The sequence below is a fragment of the Panthera pardus genome, unplaced genomic scaffold (assembly GCF_024362965.1).
Source record: "Panthera pardus isolate Hobbes unplaced genomic scaffold, ASM2436296v1 HiC_scaffold_11, whole genome shotgun sequence".
Lineage (NCBI taxonomy): Eukaryota > Metazoa > Chordata > Mammalia > Carnivora > Felidae > Panthera > Panthera pardus.
Window position 1 is genome coordinate 102486641 of NW_026526666.1, and position 21347 is coordinate 102507987.

Genomic DNA, 21347 nt, shown 5'->3' on the forward strand with positions numbered 1-21347 from the left:
TAGGGGAGAAATGGTATCTATAGGGTTCGGGACTACCCGTGGTGTCAGGCTCCAGTGAGGGTCTTGGAAGGAATCCCCCGTGGACCGGGGGCGGGGGGGCCTGTACTGTGAATGAAGGAATGCTTTTGTGGCCATGGGAAAGCTCAGGTCCATCCGAGGCTTAGACGTGGACAGATGTGAGAGTAAGCTGCATTTCCATTAGAAATTATTAATACATATGCATACACGTTACCTGCGTGTGAGCGTAGCCATGCCAAAGCTCAGCCACTCTCCAGTGAAGATACCTGGGTCTCGCAGACAGCGCTCGGATGACCCCAACAAGCGGCCCAGAGGCAGGGCCTTGGTTTCTGTCCTGCTCCGCTTAGCGCGTGTCTTTCCAGCTTTCCACCAGTGGGTGGTGCTGCAGCCACAGAAGCCTCCTTCCGGGTGTCCGTGCGACTTAGGGGGCGAGGCCAGATCAGAGTGGCCCCAGCTTAGCCCCAGGACCTTTCCCATCGCCCTGGTCCCCTGTCTTGCTGACACCTGCCTCTGGCACGTTTACAGGAACAGACACCGGAGGAACCCCCGACCCCCGTGTTCCTGAGACTCACCTGGGAGGGGTGAAGGTGGAGGTTCCCTGACCGTCCCTCCAAAAGAGGCAGGTCCTGTGGGTTGAGGTGGGGCAGGGAGTCTGCACGTTTGCGAGGCAGCAGGCGGGTTCTGGCTCGGGCGCCGCGGGTGATATCGCCAGGGCTCAAAGTGACCGTTACCTACAAGTGTGGTATGGCCCACCCTGGGACGGGGGGCGCTGTGAGGAGCAACCGGGAAAGCGAGTCCCAGAGCGGGCAGGCTCTGAGGGCCAGGCTGTCAAAGTGAGCCCCATCTCACACTCCCTGCTCCCCGCCCGGCCTGGGGCAGCCAGACGTGTGCTCAGCGTTCCAGAAGAGATGATTGGTTTCCGGCAGGAAGCGGTAGAGGGTGCAGTGAGGGTCTGAAGTCCCCCTCTTCAAACACCTGCGACCTTCGTGTCGTTCCGTTAGCACTGACGAGAAGTGAGCAGTCCTCCGTGCCAGCGCCAGGAGGCGCTGAGGCCGCGTCACACGCTGCTGTCCTCTTGAGAAGTACTCTGGGAGCAGGCACCAAGGTGTCTGTCCCTTGGGTCTGGGCAACAGTCCCCGGTACTGAAAATGACCTAAGGGAATCCATCACAGGACTGTTTATAAGAAGAAGTACTTAGTGGGGGGGTGGGTGTGGGGGGTCGGAGGGCGGTGCCTCGGTGGCTCCAGTCAGTGAAGCTAAGCGTCTCTTGATTCTGGCTCAGGTTGTGATCTCTTGGTTCGTGAGTTTGAGCCCCGCAGAACCTGTTTGGGGTTCTTTCTCTTTCCCTTTCTTCCTGCCCCTCCCCAACTTGTGTTCTCTCTCTCTCTCTCTCAAATAAATAAATTTTAAAAAAATAAAAACTTCATTGGAGAAGAGTGAATTTAAACAAACAAACCAACAAACAATTGGTGTTGACCCAAATCTCTAATAACAGAGGAAAGAATATTCCATTCTATCCAGCCATAAACATACTTTTGCAGTGACATGGCGGGAAATACCAATCACGGGCAGTGCCGTGCACACGAATGAGGAAGTCTGTCACGTTTGATAGAGAACGAGCCCCACAGTAGTCTGTCGTGTGCCCTCCGGATGGCACTCCAGGTGTGGGTGTATTCTGTGGCCGTGATGATCCATTACCCTGGGGTGTCCTGGGTGGCTAGGGACAGGTGACGTTAGGCAGCCCTGGTGCCCTGTATACCCTTTTGAATTTTGAGTTCTGCAAAGGGGGTGCCTATCTGAAGGATAAATAAAACTTAAAGAATAGTGATTGCAGGGCCCTGGTTGTAACGCAGCCAGGTTCTTTTCCCTTGTGTTGAGTGAAAAAAGGCAGTTTGTGGACACGCATGTTTGTTTTCGCATGACCGTATAAGACTAACCGCACACGAACCAGTGAGATCCCATTCTTAAGGAGAAGAGCCTGGGAGGGAGGATCTCAAAATAGAAACCTGGCTCCTCTTCGGATGGATGGGAGGAGTGATCTTCCCTCTCCTGTCTACTTCGCTGTATTTCCCAAATGTTCCATAAGGAGTATATCTTTTTTTACCTTTCATTATGCAAGTAATACACGTCTTTTGTAGAAAAATTAGAAAAAAGAAACAAGCCACTCATAACCGTCACCACTCAGAGAATCCCGTTAGCGATCGCTTTGGAGTGTTTGTTCCCCTCGGGCATTCCCGCGTCCCCTGTGGTTTTGCAGTTCGGAATGTGGCGCTGCTTTCCCAGTGGGGGAAAAAAGGAAGGCCGTTTTCAGGAGCGTCTCCAGGGTGGGGACTTGCCCTGCGGGTAACCTGTCTCTGGTCCCTCTGCAGGAGCGCTGCGTGGCCGCCCTGGCCCGGGTCGAGCGCACCGACTTCCTGTCGCCCATGTGCATCGGGGAGGTGGCACACGTCAGCGCGGAGATCACCTATACCTCCAAGCACTCCGTGGAAGTCCAGGTCAACGTGATGTCTGAAAACATCCTCACAGGTAACTTCCGCATCGCGTCTCACCAGCGGTGACGGCACGGCGGCGGCCGCAGCTCACATGCATGGAGGGCTGACCCTGCAGCAGGGGCCGGTCCTGACGCTGTCCGTGAATGACCTCCCTTAATTCCCACCCTGCCATCCTCGTTTCGCAGACAGGAAGGGGTTAAGCAGCGAGACCCCGGGAGCGTGTGCCTGGACCAGGATTCAGCTCTGGCTCTGGGGGTGCAGCCACCGCCCATCCTGCCTTCCGGGGGTGGTGGCCTGGTGACTGCTCCTCGGGCGGGGGGCTGGGAGGGCACAGGCCCTTCCCCCTCCCTTCCTAAGCCTTCCTAAGTGAAGGTGGTGCCCTGCGCCCGCCCCAGGCCCTGCATACCAGGCTTAGGCTGAAAGCTCACTGGGCCAACCTTTGACTCTGGTTTGATCTGAATATTCTCTTTCTCAGGGTGGTAACCATGGAAACCCCTTTTCATCCTCCCACTGGGCTCTGCAGGGGAGCGTGGCTCTGGTTTGCACCCGCTGCTGCTTTTTATAACCAGGCTGCTGACGACGAAGGCAGGGCCTTTTGTCCCCTTGCTGCCCCCTCCCTGTCCCAGACCACCCTGTCCTCCCGCGAGGAGGACAGTCCACGCTGGTTCTGAAGGCAGGAGCTGCCTGGGTCCTGATGCCCCCCTCGCCCCTTCCTCGGCCATCCCCGCAGGGTGCTGTGCTCAGAGAGCTTTAAGGGGCGCAGGCTTCTCCCTTCCCTGGGCCCAGAGCACAGTTGTCCATCTGGAACATCCCGGTGACCCCGGCAGGCCCAGCCATGGCCCAGTGAAGGGTGCAGCGCGAGGCCTGGGATCAGGGAGCGGCCAGCACCCCTGTGCCCCGTGTTTGTGGCCTAAAGCCTGTTGCAACTCTGGCATTAGAGGGACCTGGGATGCCTCAGGTGATGGCACAGAAAGGGGTACCTTGGTACTATCTTCTCACAGTAGGGCCTTGGGGTGTCTGTCATCACTCCCTGTGGCCTGTCCCTCTGTGGCCCAGGCCGTCTCTCCTGGCCAGGGCTGGGCATTGTCGGGGGACGTCACTGCCTCAGCTGCTCTCTGTCCTCATGCTTCCTTGTCGATGGCAGTCCCAGCAGTGCTGCTGTTCATCGTGATGGTCAGTGTCACCGAGCCAGGGACCAAAAATGGGGGAGGGGCATGCCTTCCGGATTTCTGTCATCGAAGCCCCCTTTCTGGCACGTCCCAAGCTGTGGCCCAGGAGGAAGCCCTGGGGAACAGAATCGCTGTTGGCGAATGGGGAAGAGGCCGGGGGACAGAGGCGCTCTTGACTTTGAAAGTGGAGCTCACCTCCCTGGCATCGGACCCCCGGCATGGTGCCTCTCAAGGGGACATCGTTGGTTGTCACAATTGGAGCAAAGCTACTGGCATCCAGTGTGGGGAGGCCAGGGGTACGCGGGATGGTCTCCACCATGAAGGGTGATGCAGTGTCCTTGCGCCGAGGCAGAGAAACCCAGCCCTGGATCGAGAACCTCTGAGGGAAACGGCCGTGTCTTCCTCTCCCGGGCACTTTCCTTGTCTCCAAGCAAATGTGGAGCTGACAACCAGGGGGCAGAGAACAAGGGAGCGAACGAACCACCAAACCCGCAGAGGCTGCCGGGGAGATTTGTGTTTGTGCAGAGATGGGAAGCTGACGGAGGGTTTTGTCTAGAACGACACGCTCTGCCTGACTTCCGAGGGGTCCCTCCCACGGGGGGGGCTGGAGGCTCTCGCCTGGGGCGGCGCTGGCAGGATAGCAGCCCCCCCCACCAGTGAGGACGCACCTCCCCGGGCCCCTGGGCCCCCGTGGCCTCGTCTCTGCTCCTTCCCTGCAGGGTGGGCACTTGGGGCCTCATCTGCCCTGTGCAGAAGGGCACTGGCGGCGAGGAGAGGGCTGCATGTGTCCAGCTTGCAGGACGGAGGGGCAGGCTTGCTGATCCCACTGTGTTCTGAGAAGACAGGACGGGCCCCTGGCCCAGGTGTCCCCACTCCTGACCTCAGGCCTCCCCTGTAACACGGGAAGGGGTCAGTCACGCCTGGAGCCCTGAGGCCGCGGTTTCTCCACACGGCTTGGTCACCTTGCCCCAGAACGTCCTGCTGCCTCCTTTCTTGTTCCGTGACTTCTGGTCTCTCTCTCATTTCTTTTCTTTCTTGCTTTCTTTTTTTTTGGAATGTTTATTTTGAGAGAGAGAGCACACACAAGCGCGGGAGGGGCAGAGAGCGAGGGAGACACCGAATCCGAAGCAGGCTGCATGCTCTGAGCCATCAGCACGGAGCTGAATGTGGGGCTCGAACCCATGAACCGTGAGATCATGACCTGAGCCGAAGTCAGATGCTCAACGACGTAGCTACCCAGGCGCCCCCTCTCTCTCATTTCTGGCTCTCTTTCTCCAATTGCCACGTCTGTGCATCCCTCTCTCTGTCTTTCCGTGTTTGGATCCGTGTGTCTCTCTCTTGTTCTGGGGCCCTGTGTCCCCCGAGGCCTCCCGCTCTGTCTTAACGTGTGTCTGTCTGTCCACATGGCTAGGAGGGGAGGGCAGGGCTCGGCCGCCTTGTCCGTGCACTTGTGGCACCCCGCTCCAGCAGTGTGTGGCCCAGCAGACCCAGGGGGATTCTGACGGCGGAGGGAACTGAGACCCCAGCAGGCAGAGGTCCCCTGTCTTGTGGGTCCCCCTCCTTCGGGGGCTGTGCAGCCTGTCAGGAGGCAGCCGAGCGAGCACTGACCGAGGCAGACAACCAGCAAACCTTCGCCTTCGAGAAGGCTCATTCATCTCCGGCAACTGTCAAAATATTAAGCTAACTGGGGTGTGATTGGTGCAAACGCTCCAGAAAATAGCTGGGAGCCCTTAAGATTTTCAAATAGGTGTTTTTAATCCTGCAACTGTCTTTTGATGGTTTTATTAAATGATGGAGAAAGTGCAATTAGCATGTTTTGCCTCATTTGCCCTGCAGTGTTCATTTAGGTCCAGAGGCGGGCCACTGCGGGTTTCCATGGAAACCAGTTTGTCAGGCCGGCTCCAGCAGAGTCAGACAGGAAATCTTTATTCCCCAAAGCAGGTTGTCAGATTTACTCTCAGTCAAAGCGCAGTGAAAATAGTTTCCATGTGATTTGCCTGTGGTTCCCGTGTCGTGCTGATGGTACCGTCGTGTCGGGGCCGGGCGTCAGGACCAGGCCCGGGGACCTCGGGCTCACCCTCCTCCTACGTGACCGCGGGGCTCGGCCTGGTCCTGAGGGCTGTGTGTAGAGGAGGAGACCAGAGCCCCCGGCCCCCTTTGGGAAGGCAGGTCAGAAAGAACTGAGGCGAAGGGAGCTCCAAGAGGGGCTTCAGAGAGCAGGCCTCACTGCCCCCTGTCTGCTACGCTTGCTTCCTGCAGATGTACCGGTCTCCACGTTGGGGATCTTCCATGTTGAGAAGCTACTCTTTGAAGGCATCCTTGCCAATAGTTCCCTGAAATTACTGGGATCCTGGAGGCCTGCCTGGGTCTGAGTGGCACCGAGTTGCTGTGGGACCCTAGGTAAATCCCTTGACCCCTCTGGGCTCCGGGGTCCTCCAGTACAGGTGAGGGGGAGTGGACTAAGTGACTCTCGACTTTTCTGGTCCAGGGTTCTCAGCCCAGACAGGCCTCTGTGGTAGCCCCATCGAGGGTTCTGTTCCCTGTCGTTCTGCCCAGAGTGGGAGTCAGCGGCCCACTGACTGTCTCTCAGCACTCCACTCTGAAGTTTCTGGATGGGAGCTCTGAGTCAGCAGTGAATCCAAGCGTCCAGTGTGAAGGACCAGCCTCACCCGGCTGGCTGTGCACCTGTGCCAGGGTCTGTGGCCTGGCCAGCCCCCCCCCCCCCCCCCCGCCCTGGCCTCCCACATGTGCCCTGGCTCGGTGACTCCCCGAGCCTCCCGCCCACGTGCCGCTGTCCTTCTGGCCCCTGTGTGGCGGGAGCTCTTCTCAGTGGTGTTGAGGCAGGTGGATGTCCCCTTGCTGAGCGCTGTGGCGTGAAGCTTCTCAGCAGAGCGTGCTTGACCAGAAGTTCAGGGTCTGCCGGACCTGTTTGCGGGAACCCGAGCTCGGCCTGGGCTGAGTCCCCTGGCTTTGTCCCCTCTTCTCCGGGAGGTGCTGAGTGAGGGCCCCACCTGAGGCTGCTCAGGCTTCTGGGCGTCTTGGGGACCAAACTTCCCTTCCATCAAATACCCGCAAGGAGGCAGTGCCTGCAGGTGGCGCCCTCTGTGTCAGCAAGTGCTGGAAAGCCGGGACCCCCCAGGCTCAAGGTGTGTGAACTGAAGCCTCTCTAGCACCCTCCAGAGGGCAGCATTGTGGTGGGGATGGTGCTGGCTTCTGGTGCTCCGGCCCCCGCTCGCACCTTGTGGCTAAAAAAGGCTTTGGGTGGGCGCCTGGGTGGCTCGGTCAGTTGAGCATCAAACTTGGGCTCAGGTCATGATCTCACGGTTCGTGGGTTCGAGGCCCACATCGCGCCCTGTGCTGACAGCTCAGAGCCTGGAACCTGCTTCGGATTCTGTGTCTCCCTCTCTTTCAGCCCCTCCCCTGCTCACACTCTGTCTCTCTCTCTCAAAAATAAATACAAACGTTAAAATTTTTTTCAAAAAGGCCTTGGGGATTAGGGGCCCGAGAGAGGTGTGTTTCAGTCCCGCCTGCCCTGTGCCCTGAACTTCCTGTGGTCTCCCTGTGTCACCACTCATGTGTTGTTTTTTTTTCTCTGAAGGAACTAAAAAACTGACCAACAAGGCCACCCTGTGGTACGTGCCCCTGTCACTGAAGAACGTGGACAAGGTCCTGGAGGTGCCTCCAGTCGTGGTAAGGAGACCCCCTTCCACTTCCCTCTGGGGACAGATGGCAGAGGCCTGGTCATCGGCCACACAGACGTCCCTGGAGAGCCGCAGGGGCTGGGCGCCGGCCTGCCAACAAGAAATGCCAGTGGAGGGGGTGTCCCTGCCTGGGATCTTCCCTGATGGGAACGTGAGTGAAGGCTGGCCCCGTGCAGCCAGATGCCCTTCCTGGAGGACCCTTCCTCGTGCTCCCGACCGGAGGAGAGGTGGGGGCCAGGACGGTGTTGGGTGACGGGTCCTTCTGCCGAGAGCCAGGACCTCCAGGCTGCCTGGCCCAGGCCAGCTGCTCCCCTTCGTGGTCCCTAAGGAAACAGACGCTAAGACATCTCTGTTTCAGCCTCTTCTCCCTCCACTTGCCCCTGCTGGTGCCTGCCACCACCCTTGCTTCTGTCCTTGTGGCTTTGCTGCAGACAGAGGCATCTTTGCACGGAGGGAGCCCATCGTGTTCTGGTTGTTTCTGGGCCCGCTGTGGGCGCGCTGGGGTGGGCAGGCTTTGGAGGGTGAACATGGTGCCAGTGAAGGATTTCGTTCCTTCCCTGAGGTTGCCCCTCGCCTCCTCCCGTGACCCCAGTCCCTTCGTGTTTCCAGGACACGCATGACAGCTCCTCCGTGGACACCCGCAGCTCTCGTTAGTTCTCACACCCAAGCTCTTCTCAGAGAGAAAGGTCCTGTGGCTGCAGTTAGCATTTCCCTGCCGTCACGACATACAGAGAACGACATTTTTTTAAGTTTATTTATTTTGAAAGAGAGAGAGAGAGAGAAGGCGTGCGCACACGAGCAGGGAAGGGGCAGAGAGAGAGGGGGAGAGAGAGAATCCCACGCGGGCTCTGCACTGGTGGTGTGGAGCTGAGTCTCACAACTCGTCGCTCTATCTCACGAACCGTGAGATCGTGACCTGAGCTGAAATCAAGTCTGATGCTTAGCCACCTAAGCTCCCTGGTGCCCAGAGAACAACATTTTTTCAAGTAATGGAACCGAGAACCAGATAGGTGGGGACCGGTGTCTGCTCACATAGCTCACAGAGAAGCCGGGCGATCCTGGCTGGGCCTAGCTGTCCCTGCCCTGCTCCTGGGGACCCCCTGGCACAGGCCCTTCCCACTTAGGGGAGGCCCGCTCTGTCTCCCCTACAGGCTTTCTCACTCCCCCGCGCCCCTGCAGGGTAAGACTGGCCTCCCACCCTCTGCCCACCAGCTCAGTGTCTAACCATACACCCTGTCTGGGCCCCCGGGGACAGTCCAGGCCCAGGTGGCACATTTCCCCGGGTGGGGATGGCTGGCCGCGGGGCTCCGGCTGCCGTGTAGTCTAGATTTTTACAAAGACACCTTGGGGCAGGGGAGCCCTCTCCGCATTGAACAGGAAGGGTGCTTAGACCTTGGCCTGGGGTCAGGTTGGTGGCCAGTCCTTTGGAATTGTGAGAGAAGGGAGGCAGCACTCCCCCCACCCCCAACAGCACTGTGTCACCCACCCCTGCACAAGCGAGGAGAGTGTGTGGACACTCAGGGCCGGGGTGTGGGGCCGATGGCTCCTGCTGGTCATGTCTGTGTGAGTGTCCTTGGGCTGCTGGGACGGAGGCCCCAGGGAGGCCCTTCCTGCCTCTTCCAGCTTCTGGCGGCTGCGGGCACTCCTTGGCTGGTGGGAGCACCCCTCCCACCTCTGCCTCAGACTTCCCATTCGGGTGTCTGTGTGTGCCCTGCCTAGCTGAGCCCCAGCCGGTGGCACGGGGGTCCACATGCAGTATGTCCTCATCCCCGCTGATTACACCCGCGCAGACTCCGATGCTGTGAGAGGCCACTTGTACCGGTCCCGGGGGAGGCAGGAGCTTTGACAGGACCCTGTTTAAGCCAGAACACCGCCCCTCAGTCCAGCCCCACCCCGCCGCCTCTCTCCCTTCTCCTCCGTCTCTCCCGTCCCTGCACCACTGACTGGTGCAGGGGCTTTAAGACCCAAGTCTGAGGCACAGTGACTTTTTCTCTCTAGAAATTAACAGACGTACCTGCCTCTGCCTTCACATTTCCCACTAAGCACTTGGCGTTAAATTAGCCATATCCGCATGTAAGTACAACATAATTACTAAACTGATTTAGTTTTCAGATGCCACAGAATTTAGAAGTCTCTGGCAGACCTTTTCTGTGGCTTCAGCGCCATCTGATGTGTTACGGGGTTGATACCGAGGGAAGATTCTGGGGCTGAGCAAGTAAGCTTTTGCTTCCTCTGGCTCCTTAGGGCCCCGGGGGCTGAGAGCTTTGGGTCTTCAGCCAGCAGGACGGGGTGGGTGGCGTGCCGGTTCCTGTCCCCCCAGAGGGCCAGGGCAGCTCCTCCCCAGGGAGCACTCACCCCCACATCCCGGAGGGGCCCAGAGCTTTCCCAACCCCTTTGTTCAGCCGGCTTTGATAAGACATAAATACCAACTTTGCCCTTGTAGAGGCGGAAGCGGCGAGTTCTCCAGATGGGAGAAACCACCCAGCTCCCAGCCGCAGCCGCTGCTAATATTTATGGGAGCTTTTCTTCCCCCACGTGTGAGGCCCACATATAAGCCTTCAGTTGCTTTGAAATATAGGTCTGCTGTTTTCATTGTCCTGATTGATCCTGGAAAGCTGTGTCTCTCTGGCGTTTATGCTTATCTGCTGGCAGCTTAGCCACAGGGCTTCCTAATACCCCCCCTGAATCTTCCTGTCAACCTTTGACAGCTGTCATTTATCCGAGAACACACATCTCTGTCTTGGTGCGTGTGTATTACATGTCTCTTTCGCATGTATATACATATTATCTACGTGTATGTCGCACATATCTCACAGATACACATGTAGATGTCACAGGCACACACATACCTTAGAACACACACGCTCGTGTGCTCATGGATTTACTGCATGTGCACATTTCCCTGGAAGAAGCCCAGCCGTCAACCGTGTGCAGTGTTAAATAACTCCACCTTCTTCTCCAGGAAACAGGGACCCCAGTATCCCTGTGACAGGAGAAAGATTCCTGCGGTGGCCGGGGGGGCAGCACGGCCCTGGAGAGACCTGGTGGGTGGTGGAGAGTGGACGCTTGGGGCTTTTTCCAGTGTCCGAATGTGCACTTAAGAGTCTTGCACAGACAGTTGGGACATTTGGGCTGAGCTGGCTTCTGCTTCATTCACATCAGCTGGGCTTGGCGAGCCCTTGGGGATGGGAGTGGGGTACCAGCCAGCCCATCACTGGGATGCTCTAGTGATTTTATCCCCAGATTTAAAGCCAGCAGGGCAACGGTTGTGAGGAGGCTGCGTTTCCTCTGCCTTCGTGGCTCAAGTCTGGATGGGGCCCCGCCAGGCCCCATGTGGCTGCACACAGCCAGGATTTATTAGGCTCCGGGCGGGGGCGGGGCAGGGGTTGGCTCTTTCTTAAAATCTCTTTAGGGGCGCATGGGTGGCTCAGTCGGTTGAGCGTCCGACTTCGGCTCAGGTCATGATCTCGCGGTCTGTGGGTTTGAGCCCCACATCCGGCTCTGTGCTGACAGCTCAGAGCCTGGAGCTGCTCCGGATTCTGTGTCTCCCTCGCTCTCTCTGACCCTCCCCTGTTCATGCTCTGTCTCTCTCTGTCTTAAAAATAAATAAACATTAAAAAAAAATTTGTTTTTTAAATCTCTTTAAAAGGCATTTCTTGAGGACAGTTGAGTTCAACCATGGATTTTTCCAGATAGGCACAGCACAGACTCTGCTCTTAGGGCCTTTACTCTGGACAGTGGGACGGGAAGCAACAATTCACTTATGGAGGAAAAGGGTAAATTATCCACTGCAACTTAAACACTCATGGTCTGTTTCTTTTGAACAAACCACTCAGCTCCTTTCTCAGCCTCCTTTGGAGACAGGCTCTCTGAGCCTCAGATAATGGTAATTAAGCCGCAGAGTGGTGTTCAGACCCTGTGTGATTTGGGGCAGAGCCACGAGCAGGAAGATCAAGAAGTTTAAAAGTAGCTTTTGAAAGGAGCTCTAAAATTGCAACCTGAAATGAATTTGCCTAAGTCAGAGAGCCTTCATGGGGGGACAGAGAAGGGAACAAGGGGCCCTGAGCTTAGTAGCCACTCCGTGGGCTCAGCCAGGAATGCTGGCTGAGGGAATGAAGGGGCAGATGTTGGAACCAACCAAAGAAGGATGGCTGGGCCACAGTCAGCACAGGGGGCCTGGGCCGTGGCGGTGGGAAGGGAGAGGGCCGGGCCCCTGGGGGAAGCAGCTGTCAGAGGGCCCGGGGACCTGGTCTGGTCTTCTCATGTCCCACAGGAAGGGCGTGTGTACCCTACACGGGGCCGGAGGACAGGGCCCTTGCCGTCACGTCAGGGAAACCCAGCATCTCTCTCTGTGCCCAAGGAACCCCAGTTTTTGTACCAGTTTTTGTATATTCACGTTTATTTCTTAACTTCTTGGGTCCAAACCCCTGTCATCCATTAAGAAAGCTCCAGTGGGGCTGTCTTTGCTCTGGGGAGCCTTCCTTGCAAACCTGCAGCCTCTTGGACAGGCTGGGGGTCAGCAGAGTGAGGATGTCGAGGGCACGCTGAAAACCTGCTCTCTCCTCACCCTGTTGGGGCTCCCTGGATTCTGTAGTTCAGTGTCCAGGAATGAATCCCAGGAAGGGAAGGGCAAGTGTAAAATGAAATAAGTAACTGATTGTTGACGTGATGTTGTTTTAGCAGTGGGACATTGGGAGCAGGCTAAACGCTCACGCATATGAACCGGGCCTCTCCCCTAAGTCATGTTAGGTTAGTAAGTTCTGCTAATGCGGTGAAAGGAGGAAATATTGCTACTTTGACACTTCCCACAGGGGCATGTGGGTGGCTCAGTCGGTTGAGTGTCCGAATCTTGGACTCTTGGTTTTGGCTCAGGTCATGATCTCAGGGCTCGGGAGTCTGAGCCCCGCATTGGTCTCCCTGCTGACAGTGTGGGGCCTGCTTGGGATTCTCTGTCTCCCTCGCTCTCTGCCCCTCCCCGGCTTGCTCTTTCTTTCTCAAAAGAAACATTTTTTTTAAGTATACAGTTAAAAAAAAAAAAAAGAAACTTCTCACATAGCATGGTGGAACTATCTATATAGACGTGGGCATAACAACAATTCTAGAAAGCACATGAAGCAAACATTTGACTGAGATTTCCACCTTCTGTGTATTTTGTTGTTTATATTAGACGTGTGTTATCAGGAAAACAATAGATGGCTCCAGTTACGTAAATGTAGGCCACCACACAAGGAAGCCTTGAGCCCAGGAGGCTGAGCCAGGCCTGGCCGGGGAGGCCGAGGGGAGGCAGGCCAGGCTCACTGCTGCCGGCCTGACCGTCTGTCCGCGCTTGCCCGCAGTATTCCCGACGGGAGCAGGAGGAGGAGGGCCGGAAGCGGTACGAGGCCCAGAAGCTGGAGCGCATGGAGACCAAGTGGAGAAACGGAGACATCGTGCAGCCCGTCCCGAACCCAGGTAGAGGCTGGGGTGCGGGATGGGGGACGAACCTCCGCCAGCCCGTGTGGAAAGTTCTCCTCTCAGGGGCAGTGCGGCCCCCACACCTGGCGCTGCCGCCTGCGACCAGGCCCTCTGGGCTCCCCGGGGCCCTGTCCCCTGTCCGGGCACCATACAGACCCCTCCCCAGCAGCACAGTCAGCAACGAGGGGACGGGAGGGCTCAGCGAGGCCCCGCGGCCCGCGGAGTGTTGGGGCAGAGGCCCCGCTACCTGGGCAGAGTGGAGGTGCCTGGGCATGGAGTTGTTCTTGTGTCCTCCCCCGCGCCCCCCATGTGCTCAGGAGCACATTTCTTATGGGATTTCCAGTTCATAAAAAACACAAATGGCAACAGCTTTTCCTACGCTGTTCCTCGCCAGCCCGCCACTCACGTGTCGCCGTGGCAAATGGCCTCCCTGGCTGTGCGGGCGAGAACGCTCTGTGGGTGCTCCGGTGCCTTCTCGGGCCGCGTCCTCCTGGTCTTTTGCCCCCTTGCCCGCACGTCCAGGTGGCCGGCTTTAACAGCGTGTCCATCCAGAATCCGAACACATGGGTCCAGGGATGGTTCCCTGCAGATGGGACTTCCCCCACCGCGTCCTGAGCAGACGGCTTCCCCGGTGCCCAGACAGTTCAGGGCAGGGTCTCTGGGGCTGTCTGTTCCCATCGGGACACGGTGAGTGCTTGGGACGTGGGTCTTCCTGGTAACCTGTGTCTCCCCTGCACACGCAGTGACCACGTTTTATCTGCGTGGAGAGCGCTCTCCAGAACATGCTGTGTGTTGTTGCCGGGTTCTGTAGGTGACACCTCAGGGCACCCCAGACACAGGTAGTGTCTGAGTTCCTGGTTTGGTCCCTGACAGCTGAGGACCTGTCCCGTGGAATCCCTCTCCTCACTCTGAGCTGTGCCCCGACTTCCACTAACCAGGACCACGGCAAGCTCCAGGGCCCCGGCCAGACAAAGTTTCCGGCCACCCACCCACTTGCCCTGGCTGCAGGCCACGTCCAGCATCGGGGTAGGGGCGCTGGTGACGGCACAGCAGGGTACACATGAGGACAGGACCTTCTGGGCTTCGAGTTGGGCCGTTCAGCCGGCGTGTCCTGGCTTCCCCAGGCGGGGTCTATTTGCACAAGAGTCTGCAAACCTTTTGGTCCCTTCCTGTGCATCTCCCCCTTATCCTTCTCATGTTCCAGCCTCAAACCCGCCCACAGGGAAGGCTGGTGGACTGTGCGTGGGTTGGTGTCTTGACTGTTCTTTTCACCTCTGCTTTCCGGCAAACGCCAAAATGACAAATTCCTCGTCCGAAATGTTGCTGCTCTGATGAAATTCTATGAAGCGGTATCTCTAAAGATAAAAAGCACATAGATGGTCTGTTGATAACACAGTAATCCACAAGACAGGCCTGGGGTCCCTCCTGATGACGAAGGTCTGCCCCAGGCCCTAAGACCTCTGCTGAGGGCGTCAGACCCGGGCTCTGCTTTTGGGAGGGCGAGTGCACAGGCTGGTCAGGCACAGATACAGAGGGCTACAAATGATGTGAGGGAGGTGAGGTGGGGGTTCTTAGGAGAGGTACACACTCGGCGCTGAGGGAATTTGGGGACAGAGAAACTGGAGGGGGCTGAACGGCAGCCCTCCCCAGAAGACACGTCCGTGTCTGGACCCTTAGTTGCAGAAAGGGTGTTTGCAAGTGTAGTCAAGTGAAGGGTCTCGAGATGAGGTCGTTCTGCTTTACCCAGGTGGGCCCCAAATCCAGTCATCATCAGTGTTCTTTTTTGTTTTTGTTTTTTTTTAGAGAGAGAGAGAATGTGTATGAAGGAGGGGCAGAGGGAGGAAGAGAGAGAACCTTAAGCAGGCTCCATGCTCAATACAGAGCCCGACCTGGGGCTCGATCTCCCAAACTGAGATCATGACCTGCGTCAAAGTCAAGAGTTGGACGCTCAACTGACTGAGCCACCCAGGTGCCCCGTGACCAGTGTTCTCATTAGACAGGAGGGGGAGACAGTGTCAGGCCAGCAGCAAGGGCAGGGCTGAGGAGAAGTCGGGGAGGCACGTGGGGTCTGCTCGGGCGCTCCCCTCCTTGGGTGGTTTCTGGCGAGTGCTTGGGATGGAAGCTGGGCTGAGGGCCGAGTCCGGGGCTTTGAGAACCTGAGGTCGGTCCTGGTTTCCTCCTTTGACTGTCTGGGAAACTGAATATAAAGCTCACGGTTTCCAGGTTAAAGTCCCTTTGCGCATGGGGTTATTTTCTGTTTGCTATGGTGTTTGACTGTAAATCTGGTACATAATGTTTCTCGGAATCTGTTACTCTCCAAAGATATTAACCAAAGGTGGCCTTCTGAAGCTCGAGCTTTCTTGACAGACTTTTACAAGCTTTTATTTTTTACTTTTCTGTGTTCCAATAAAAATGCATCTTTCTCAGAAGATTGGCTTAGGGGGACCGGCTTTTAAATGCTTCTTCGGGAAGTCATATGTCCGTTGCTTGTGTTTTTGAATGTCATCTGTACTTCTGACCTCAGTTTCCCGGTAGAGCTGCCCTCGGCCTGGCAGGGCTCCCAGTGCCTGGAGCAGGACGGGCTCCCCAGGACCGGCCACCACCTCCTGCGTGGCTCGGCATGGGCTGCGTCTGGCGGCTGTGCTTGAGCCAGCAGGACAGGAGCTCAGCAGGAAGGGCCGAGCGTGTGCCCAGCGCTGGGGGTCTTTCCAACACTCGAGCCCCTTCCTGTGGGAGGACCCCCCGCCACCCCACGTATCTGCGGCTCTCTGTCACTGTTGAGACCAGAACCAGATTTCAGCCAGCTGTTGCCTAGCAACCCCCTTCCAGGGCTGACCTCATCCTTGAGATGCCTTTTCAGAGAGTCTGGGAGCTCTTTAAAACCCAGCTTTTCTTATTGTTTTCTCCATCTGACGAGAGAAAATAGAATTACCTTGAACTCTTTGATCCACGGCCATCAGATGTCCAGCTTTGACCATGTAGGGACTGTTTGGCCATCTGGAGCCTTTTGGGGGAGCTGTGAGGTTTAGGACAAAGTCAACCTGGCTCTGGTTGTTGGCCTGGGCCCGGGCTCTGCCTCCCCGTGGCCGGCCTGTGACCGGCCACCCCTACGGGCACATCCTCTCCAAGCCGTCCGTGAGAGTGCTTGGTGCCCGTCTCGGATCTGACCGGGATCTGACCAGGTCCCACCATCCTGTGCCCGTGAGCACTTGCTCTGGGGAGGGAGTGAGGTGTGGGGAGGCAGGGGCCGGGCAGCGAGGGAAAGATTGTGTAGAGTCAGACTGCCCTGGTCTGAATCCCACTTCTGCCTCCACGGGGGCTTAGTCTCCCTGTGCCTCTGTTTCCTTGGCTGCAAACACAGTAAAGGGGAATTTTGTGTTTGTTTATGGCCGTGTTGATCCCCTCCTGTCACTGCCCTGGGGACCTCACTCAGGTTCCGGATGTCATCGTATAGTTGAGGTTCAAAGAATTGGCTCTGTATTAGCCAAGGTCATGGTAGCTGCTGTAGGTTCTGAACCCTAAAATCCTAGTGCCTAACTTACTAGAGGTTCATTTCCTATAAAGTCCAAACCGGGTGTTCCTAATCAGGGGGTGTCCTGCAGATGGTGTGGACTCTGTCTTGGGGCTCTGCCTCTTTAACAGGTAGCTTCCGGGGTTCTCTTGGAAGGGGAAAGAGCAGGCAGGCTCACACATCTGGGATTTTGATGGTCGGGCCCGGAAGCAGCAACGCCCCTGGGCAGCCTGCGAGGGGCCATGCGTGGAGAAGGTGAGGAGAAGGGACTGCCCCGTCCTGCCTGCTGTCCACCTGTTCATTCCTTCGCACGTGTGGGTCACCTCACCCGGAAATCCTGTCCAGCTCGCGTCAGAGAGCAGTGTCTCGGGTTGTGTGTGGTCTCCTGTTGCATTTAGATGCAGTACTTTGGGGACCAGGGGCCAGGAGCCAGGGAACTAACAATGGGCCCCCTGCACTGGCACTGTCTACACGGAGGCGGGACAGCAGGTGAGGGGTGGACGCGCTCACCTGTTCCCAGGGCTGAGCCTCCTGGCCAGGGGAAGGCCTGCAGGAGACCCTGGTGCTGCCCTCGGGGTGAGGGTGGGTCCTCTCAGTCCCTTTCAGCTGTCCGGAAGGGTCTTCGTGTCCGCTGTCCTCGGCCTCACTGGAGTGGGCACCTGCTCGTCTGCGATGGGGGACGTCAGAGGTTTTCCCCTCCTGAACTTAGTGGGCATTGGATCTGTTGACTTCCTGTCGGCTGCTTGTGACAGTCACGCTGAGAGTCCTTTCCAGGCACACTTCTCAAGCTCTCTCAGCTGGACGGTGGCTTCCTTGACACTCTCGCATGGACACATTCGTGGGCTGAGTGGTGATGGGCTTTGATCTCTGTGCCCCTCGGTCCCCAGAAGCAATAGGCTTTTCCCACCTTGATGCCCCAGGTCTCTGGGCTCCATTCACTCTCATTTCTGCTTCCAAACTGGCTGTTTCAAGGGTTTCCTTTGGGTGGGGCCCCAATTCTGATGCCCACTTATGTATTCATTAAGGCAGCATGGGCAGCGGTAACAGCCCCCGAGTCTCTGTGGCTCCACCTTGCACTTGGCAGAGTCTTTTCCCGTAGGTATCACTGTGGTTCACCTGAGGCGCGGAACATGAACAGAGGAGAGGCCGCTGAGGACGACCAGGGACGGGGAACCAAACACACAAAAAAATAGACACAGGCCCACCTGCGAAGAGCCCCGTGGGTGCCAAGTTCATGGCTGAGGGAAGCAGGACTGGGGTGTGGCCGGGGTGGGGGGGGTGTTGTTTTTCCCCATCAGAATTTTGGTGCTTTCGCTTATTAAAAGCTTATCGGTTCAAGGTCTGAGAACATTAAATTATTAGACATGGCCTAACTGATAAGTTTTGAATGCCATTCGAGAACAGTGGGGGCATCTCTTTGACTAGATCGTGGTCATTATTCAAATGGCTTGTCATTTGAGTAAATAGACATCTGACACGACAGAGCTTTTGTGTGCAGTTCTCCATGGTTTGATGTTTTAAAACCTTCACCTGCAGACCTCTTTGCTGGTCAAAGCAGTTCCTGAGATTGGGCCAGATTTGAGACTGAATTTTCATTTGTGCTGCAAGAGTGGCTTTCGTGTCTTTTATGAGTAGGACACGAACGCGGGCAGCAGAGCAGGCCCCCTTGGCTCTCGGGGCCTTTCTGCTCTCCGCTCGCGTGCTTTGCAGAGACAGGGCTCTAGGGAGTCGGCGTTTGAGATCAGCGTGTTGTGGACCGGACAGCGCTGACTGGGGGTGTTTCTCTGACAGGCGAGGAGAGGGTCGTCATCAGTGTGCTTTGTGGTTTCTCCGGCTGTCCCCAGGCAGGGGCGCTCCAGGTGTCTGAGCCCCCAAGGCCGGCTGTAGGCGTGGCCCTGGCTGGGTGCAGCCTCACCAGCAGGGACCGTTGCCTGCACCTCCCATAGCACAACAGGGATTTGGGGGTGTGTCTTCGCCATTTCCCCGTGAAATTAGAAACCGGGGAGGGCAGAATCCTGGACACCCCTAGGGCCTGGGAGGCCCGCACTCAAGTGGCAGCTGGGAGGAGCATCTCCTCCCTGGAGTCAAAGCCACGGGCCGTCTGCACTACGTGCATTCCCCGCGGCACCAGGAGACGCCTGGAGCGCCTTTCCCGCTGCTTTTGATGTTACCCCATCCCCCCTCTCTTGGACTTGTCCCTGTCGTCTGTCGGTTGGTTTTGGGTAGTGTCCTTGTCCACCAGCTCGTGGAGGGGCCCCTTGTGATGACAGTCTGACCCACATCCAGACGGGTGGGCTGGATGGCCAAGTCCCCAGAATGTGGCCTCTCGCGTGGGAACCCTCCACTAGCTCCTGACCCCGGGACGGGATGCTGCTTCCTACCCCCCAGCAGAGCCCGAGGCGGGAGCTGGGACCTCACGCGGGAGCCGGCCCCTGCCTCTGACCGCACACAGTGAGCCAGGAAGGAAGGTGGGGGGAGCAGGGCCAGTCGTGGGACCCCCTAGAGGTGAGAACTGACTGCCCTGAGAACCAGACACCCCCCCCCCCTTCCAGAGTTGGAGCCACTTCATGGCTTCCCACGCAGCCGAGGGCCTCTTCCGCCTTCCACGGGGGCCTCTCAGTGGACGGCATGTGACACAAGTGCTCGGAACTTGAGTCTGAATCACTCTAAGCTGTGAGGCTCGAGGACCAGTACAAAATGTCTTGAGTTTGGAGTTAAATACTTCACGGTCTCAGTTTCCACGGGCTCCAGTTTCCCTGCCTTGTGACCCCTTCAGGCCAGCAGGTGGTTCGAATTCCATAGGGAGGAGCGTCAGACAGTCTCGGGAGGACGGGTGGTGCTGGGGAGACACCGGCGTGCCACCAGCTCTTGCCTGCAGGGCGACATTAGCGTTTGTGCAGACTGTTCCGTGCACAGCCCCACGTAGAGAGGACCCCTGCTCATCTGCACTGTGTCCCCGTCACTCAGTGGCCCTGTGGGCCGGCTTCCCCATGGGCCCGCCCGGCTGGGGCGGGAAGGGTCGCCCCTCCTGAACACCAGCCATCCGGCCAAGAGACAAATGAGGGTCATCCTTGCCCGGAAGGCTCCGGAAGGTGGGAGCGGTGGCTGGGTCTGCTCAGAAGACCTTATACCCGTGTTACCCGCACGTGTTAGAGGAGGCAGTGCCGCAGTATGACAACCGCCTTCTGGGGACAGGGTTTTATCACGTCTGGTTTTAAGCGTAGCCTCTTACTGCTATTTCGGCAGCATTATCAAGGGAGGGAGGGATGCCCCCCAGGGATTTGGTGAGCTGGGGCGGTGACTGGGAGGGAGAGGCTGGCATGCCTCTGGGTGCCGAGTCTTCCTGGGCAGACTGGGGGCTGGCGGGAGTCCCAGGGTGCTGCCGGGGAGGCCGAGTCTGTGGCCTCAGGTTCCCGGTTTCCACCTCACCGTTGCGTTCGGTGAGCTATAAATGTACACGCTTGCGAGGTTGCATGGTAAGTCTCTGCGACATTGTCCACGATCGTTTACAAAATGGGAGTCAGAGCCAGACCGAAGACCGTCCCGATGGAGAGTGCCCACAGCCCTGGGAGCGTGTAGCGGCGAGGTGTCTGCTGGCTGCCTGTGGCTCGGGACAGGGCCTTGTTGGGGACACGGGGAGTGACCTCAGGACCCACAGACAGAGCGGCTGATCAGCCTCCGAGAAAGCCTTCCCCTTCCCCGGCCGGAGCACGTTGAGAAATCACCCCCGAGCCGTCAGCTCGGCGTAGCGCTCCGTCGCACTCCGTCGCGGGCGGCGATCTGTTCCCCAGGCCTGATCTCTCTCCTTTGCAATTCCAGAGCCGAACACGGTCAGCTACAGCCAGTCCAGCTTGATCCACCTGGTGGGGCCTTCCGACTGCACCCTGCACGGCTTCGTGCACGGAGGTAAGAAGACAGCGGCTCCCGTTTGCACGTCCCCGTTAATCCCCCGGGAGCCAGGCTGCCGTCTGACCTAGTTTAGGCTCGTGTGTTTAATGAAGGAGAAGTTTAAACTTTTAAGAAGCTGCATAATAAATCACCGAAATACAGTCGGCGCCTGTTTTTAAAATTGGAAACGAGAGTCAGATGGATGACTGTCCTGATGGAGGGTCACTCGCCACCCCAGGACCATATAACCGTGAGGTGTTTGGTGGACGCCTGTGGGTCGGGCCAGGGCCTTCCCGGGGACAGTGATGTCACCAGGGAGTAACAGTGACCCGCCAACAAAGAGTGGCTACTTGAACATGGTTTTGCCGCTGGGTTGTTCTTTATTTCTTCCTTTGGTCAGACTCCACCTTAAATAAGGCTCGGGAAGTACGGCGGGACGTAGGGAGGACTTAGCTCTGGGTTCACAGGGGGCACTTTTTACCTTAGTGAAGTGTAATTGCTTTTTGTAATTTACAGAAAACAATAGATATACAGGCACTGACACAATGCCCTTCCTTTATGCTCTCATTTCCAATTGCCCAGAGCACCCAGCTCTTCCATTTTCTCCTCAGAAAACTCCTATTCATCCTTCAAAGCCCAGCTCACGTGGTACCACTCTGTGCAGGGTTACACTGATACTTCCACCAGGGGAGGCCTCAGGAGCGAGTCTTGATCTTACTGTTTGTGTGGCCTCCGGGGCCTCACAGAGCCAAAGAGCCTCTTTCCAGGGACCTGTTTCGTGAACAGGAGGCACAGATTACTTTCAGGTTGAGAAGCGTAGGATAATGGGCTGTGGGATTTGAGATATATTTTTTAAGTTGGTTTCTTTTTTTTTTTTTTTTTTTTTTAGCTAGTCCTCTTTTTGTGTACATATACGTGTATATTTTTAATTCCATGATTGTCTTCCTCTCTCAACTAAATGCTGGTGGCGGTGCCCTTAGATGCGATTCACTTAGATCCTACCCATCGGAAGCCGTGCTTTGCAACCAACAGTACTTTCCAGGCGCGTGCGTGTGGTGGCAGGCAGGGCATCTCCGTACTCTGAGGACAGGGCGGTCTCATAAGCCGTCTCGTC

The 21347-nt window shown here is 57.2% G+C and overlaps 2 protein-coding genes across 5 annotated transcripts in view; one reads left to right on the forward strand and one right to left on the reverse strand.

The window, feature by feature from the left end:
• The window catches only part of ESPN (espin), a 248474-nt gene that overhangs the window by 96591 nt on the left and 130536 nt on the right, over window positions 1-21347 (reverse strand). The window lies entirely within an intron of this gene.
• Window positions 1-21347, forward strand: part of ACOT7 (acyl-CoA thioesterase 7) — a 100790-nt gene that overhangs the window by 37007 nt on the left and 42436 nt on the right. For all 4 annotated transcript variants that reach the window (XM_053899066.1, XM_019461228.2, XM_019461233.2 and 1 more), the window contains 4 exons: window positions 2388-2544; window positions 7278-7369; window positions 12717-12831; window positions 20165-20251. In XM_053899066.1, coding sequence (XP_053755041.1) covers window positions 2388-2544; window positions 7278-7369; window positions 12717-12831; window positions 20165-20251 — 451 coding nt within the window. The remainder of the gene's footprint in view (window positions 1-2387; window positions 2545-7277; window positions 7370-12716; window positions 12832-20164; window positions 20252-21347) is intronic.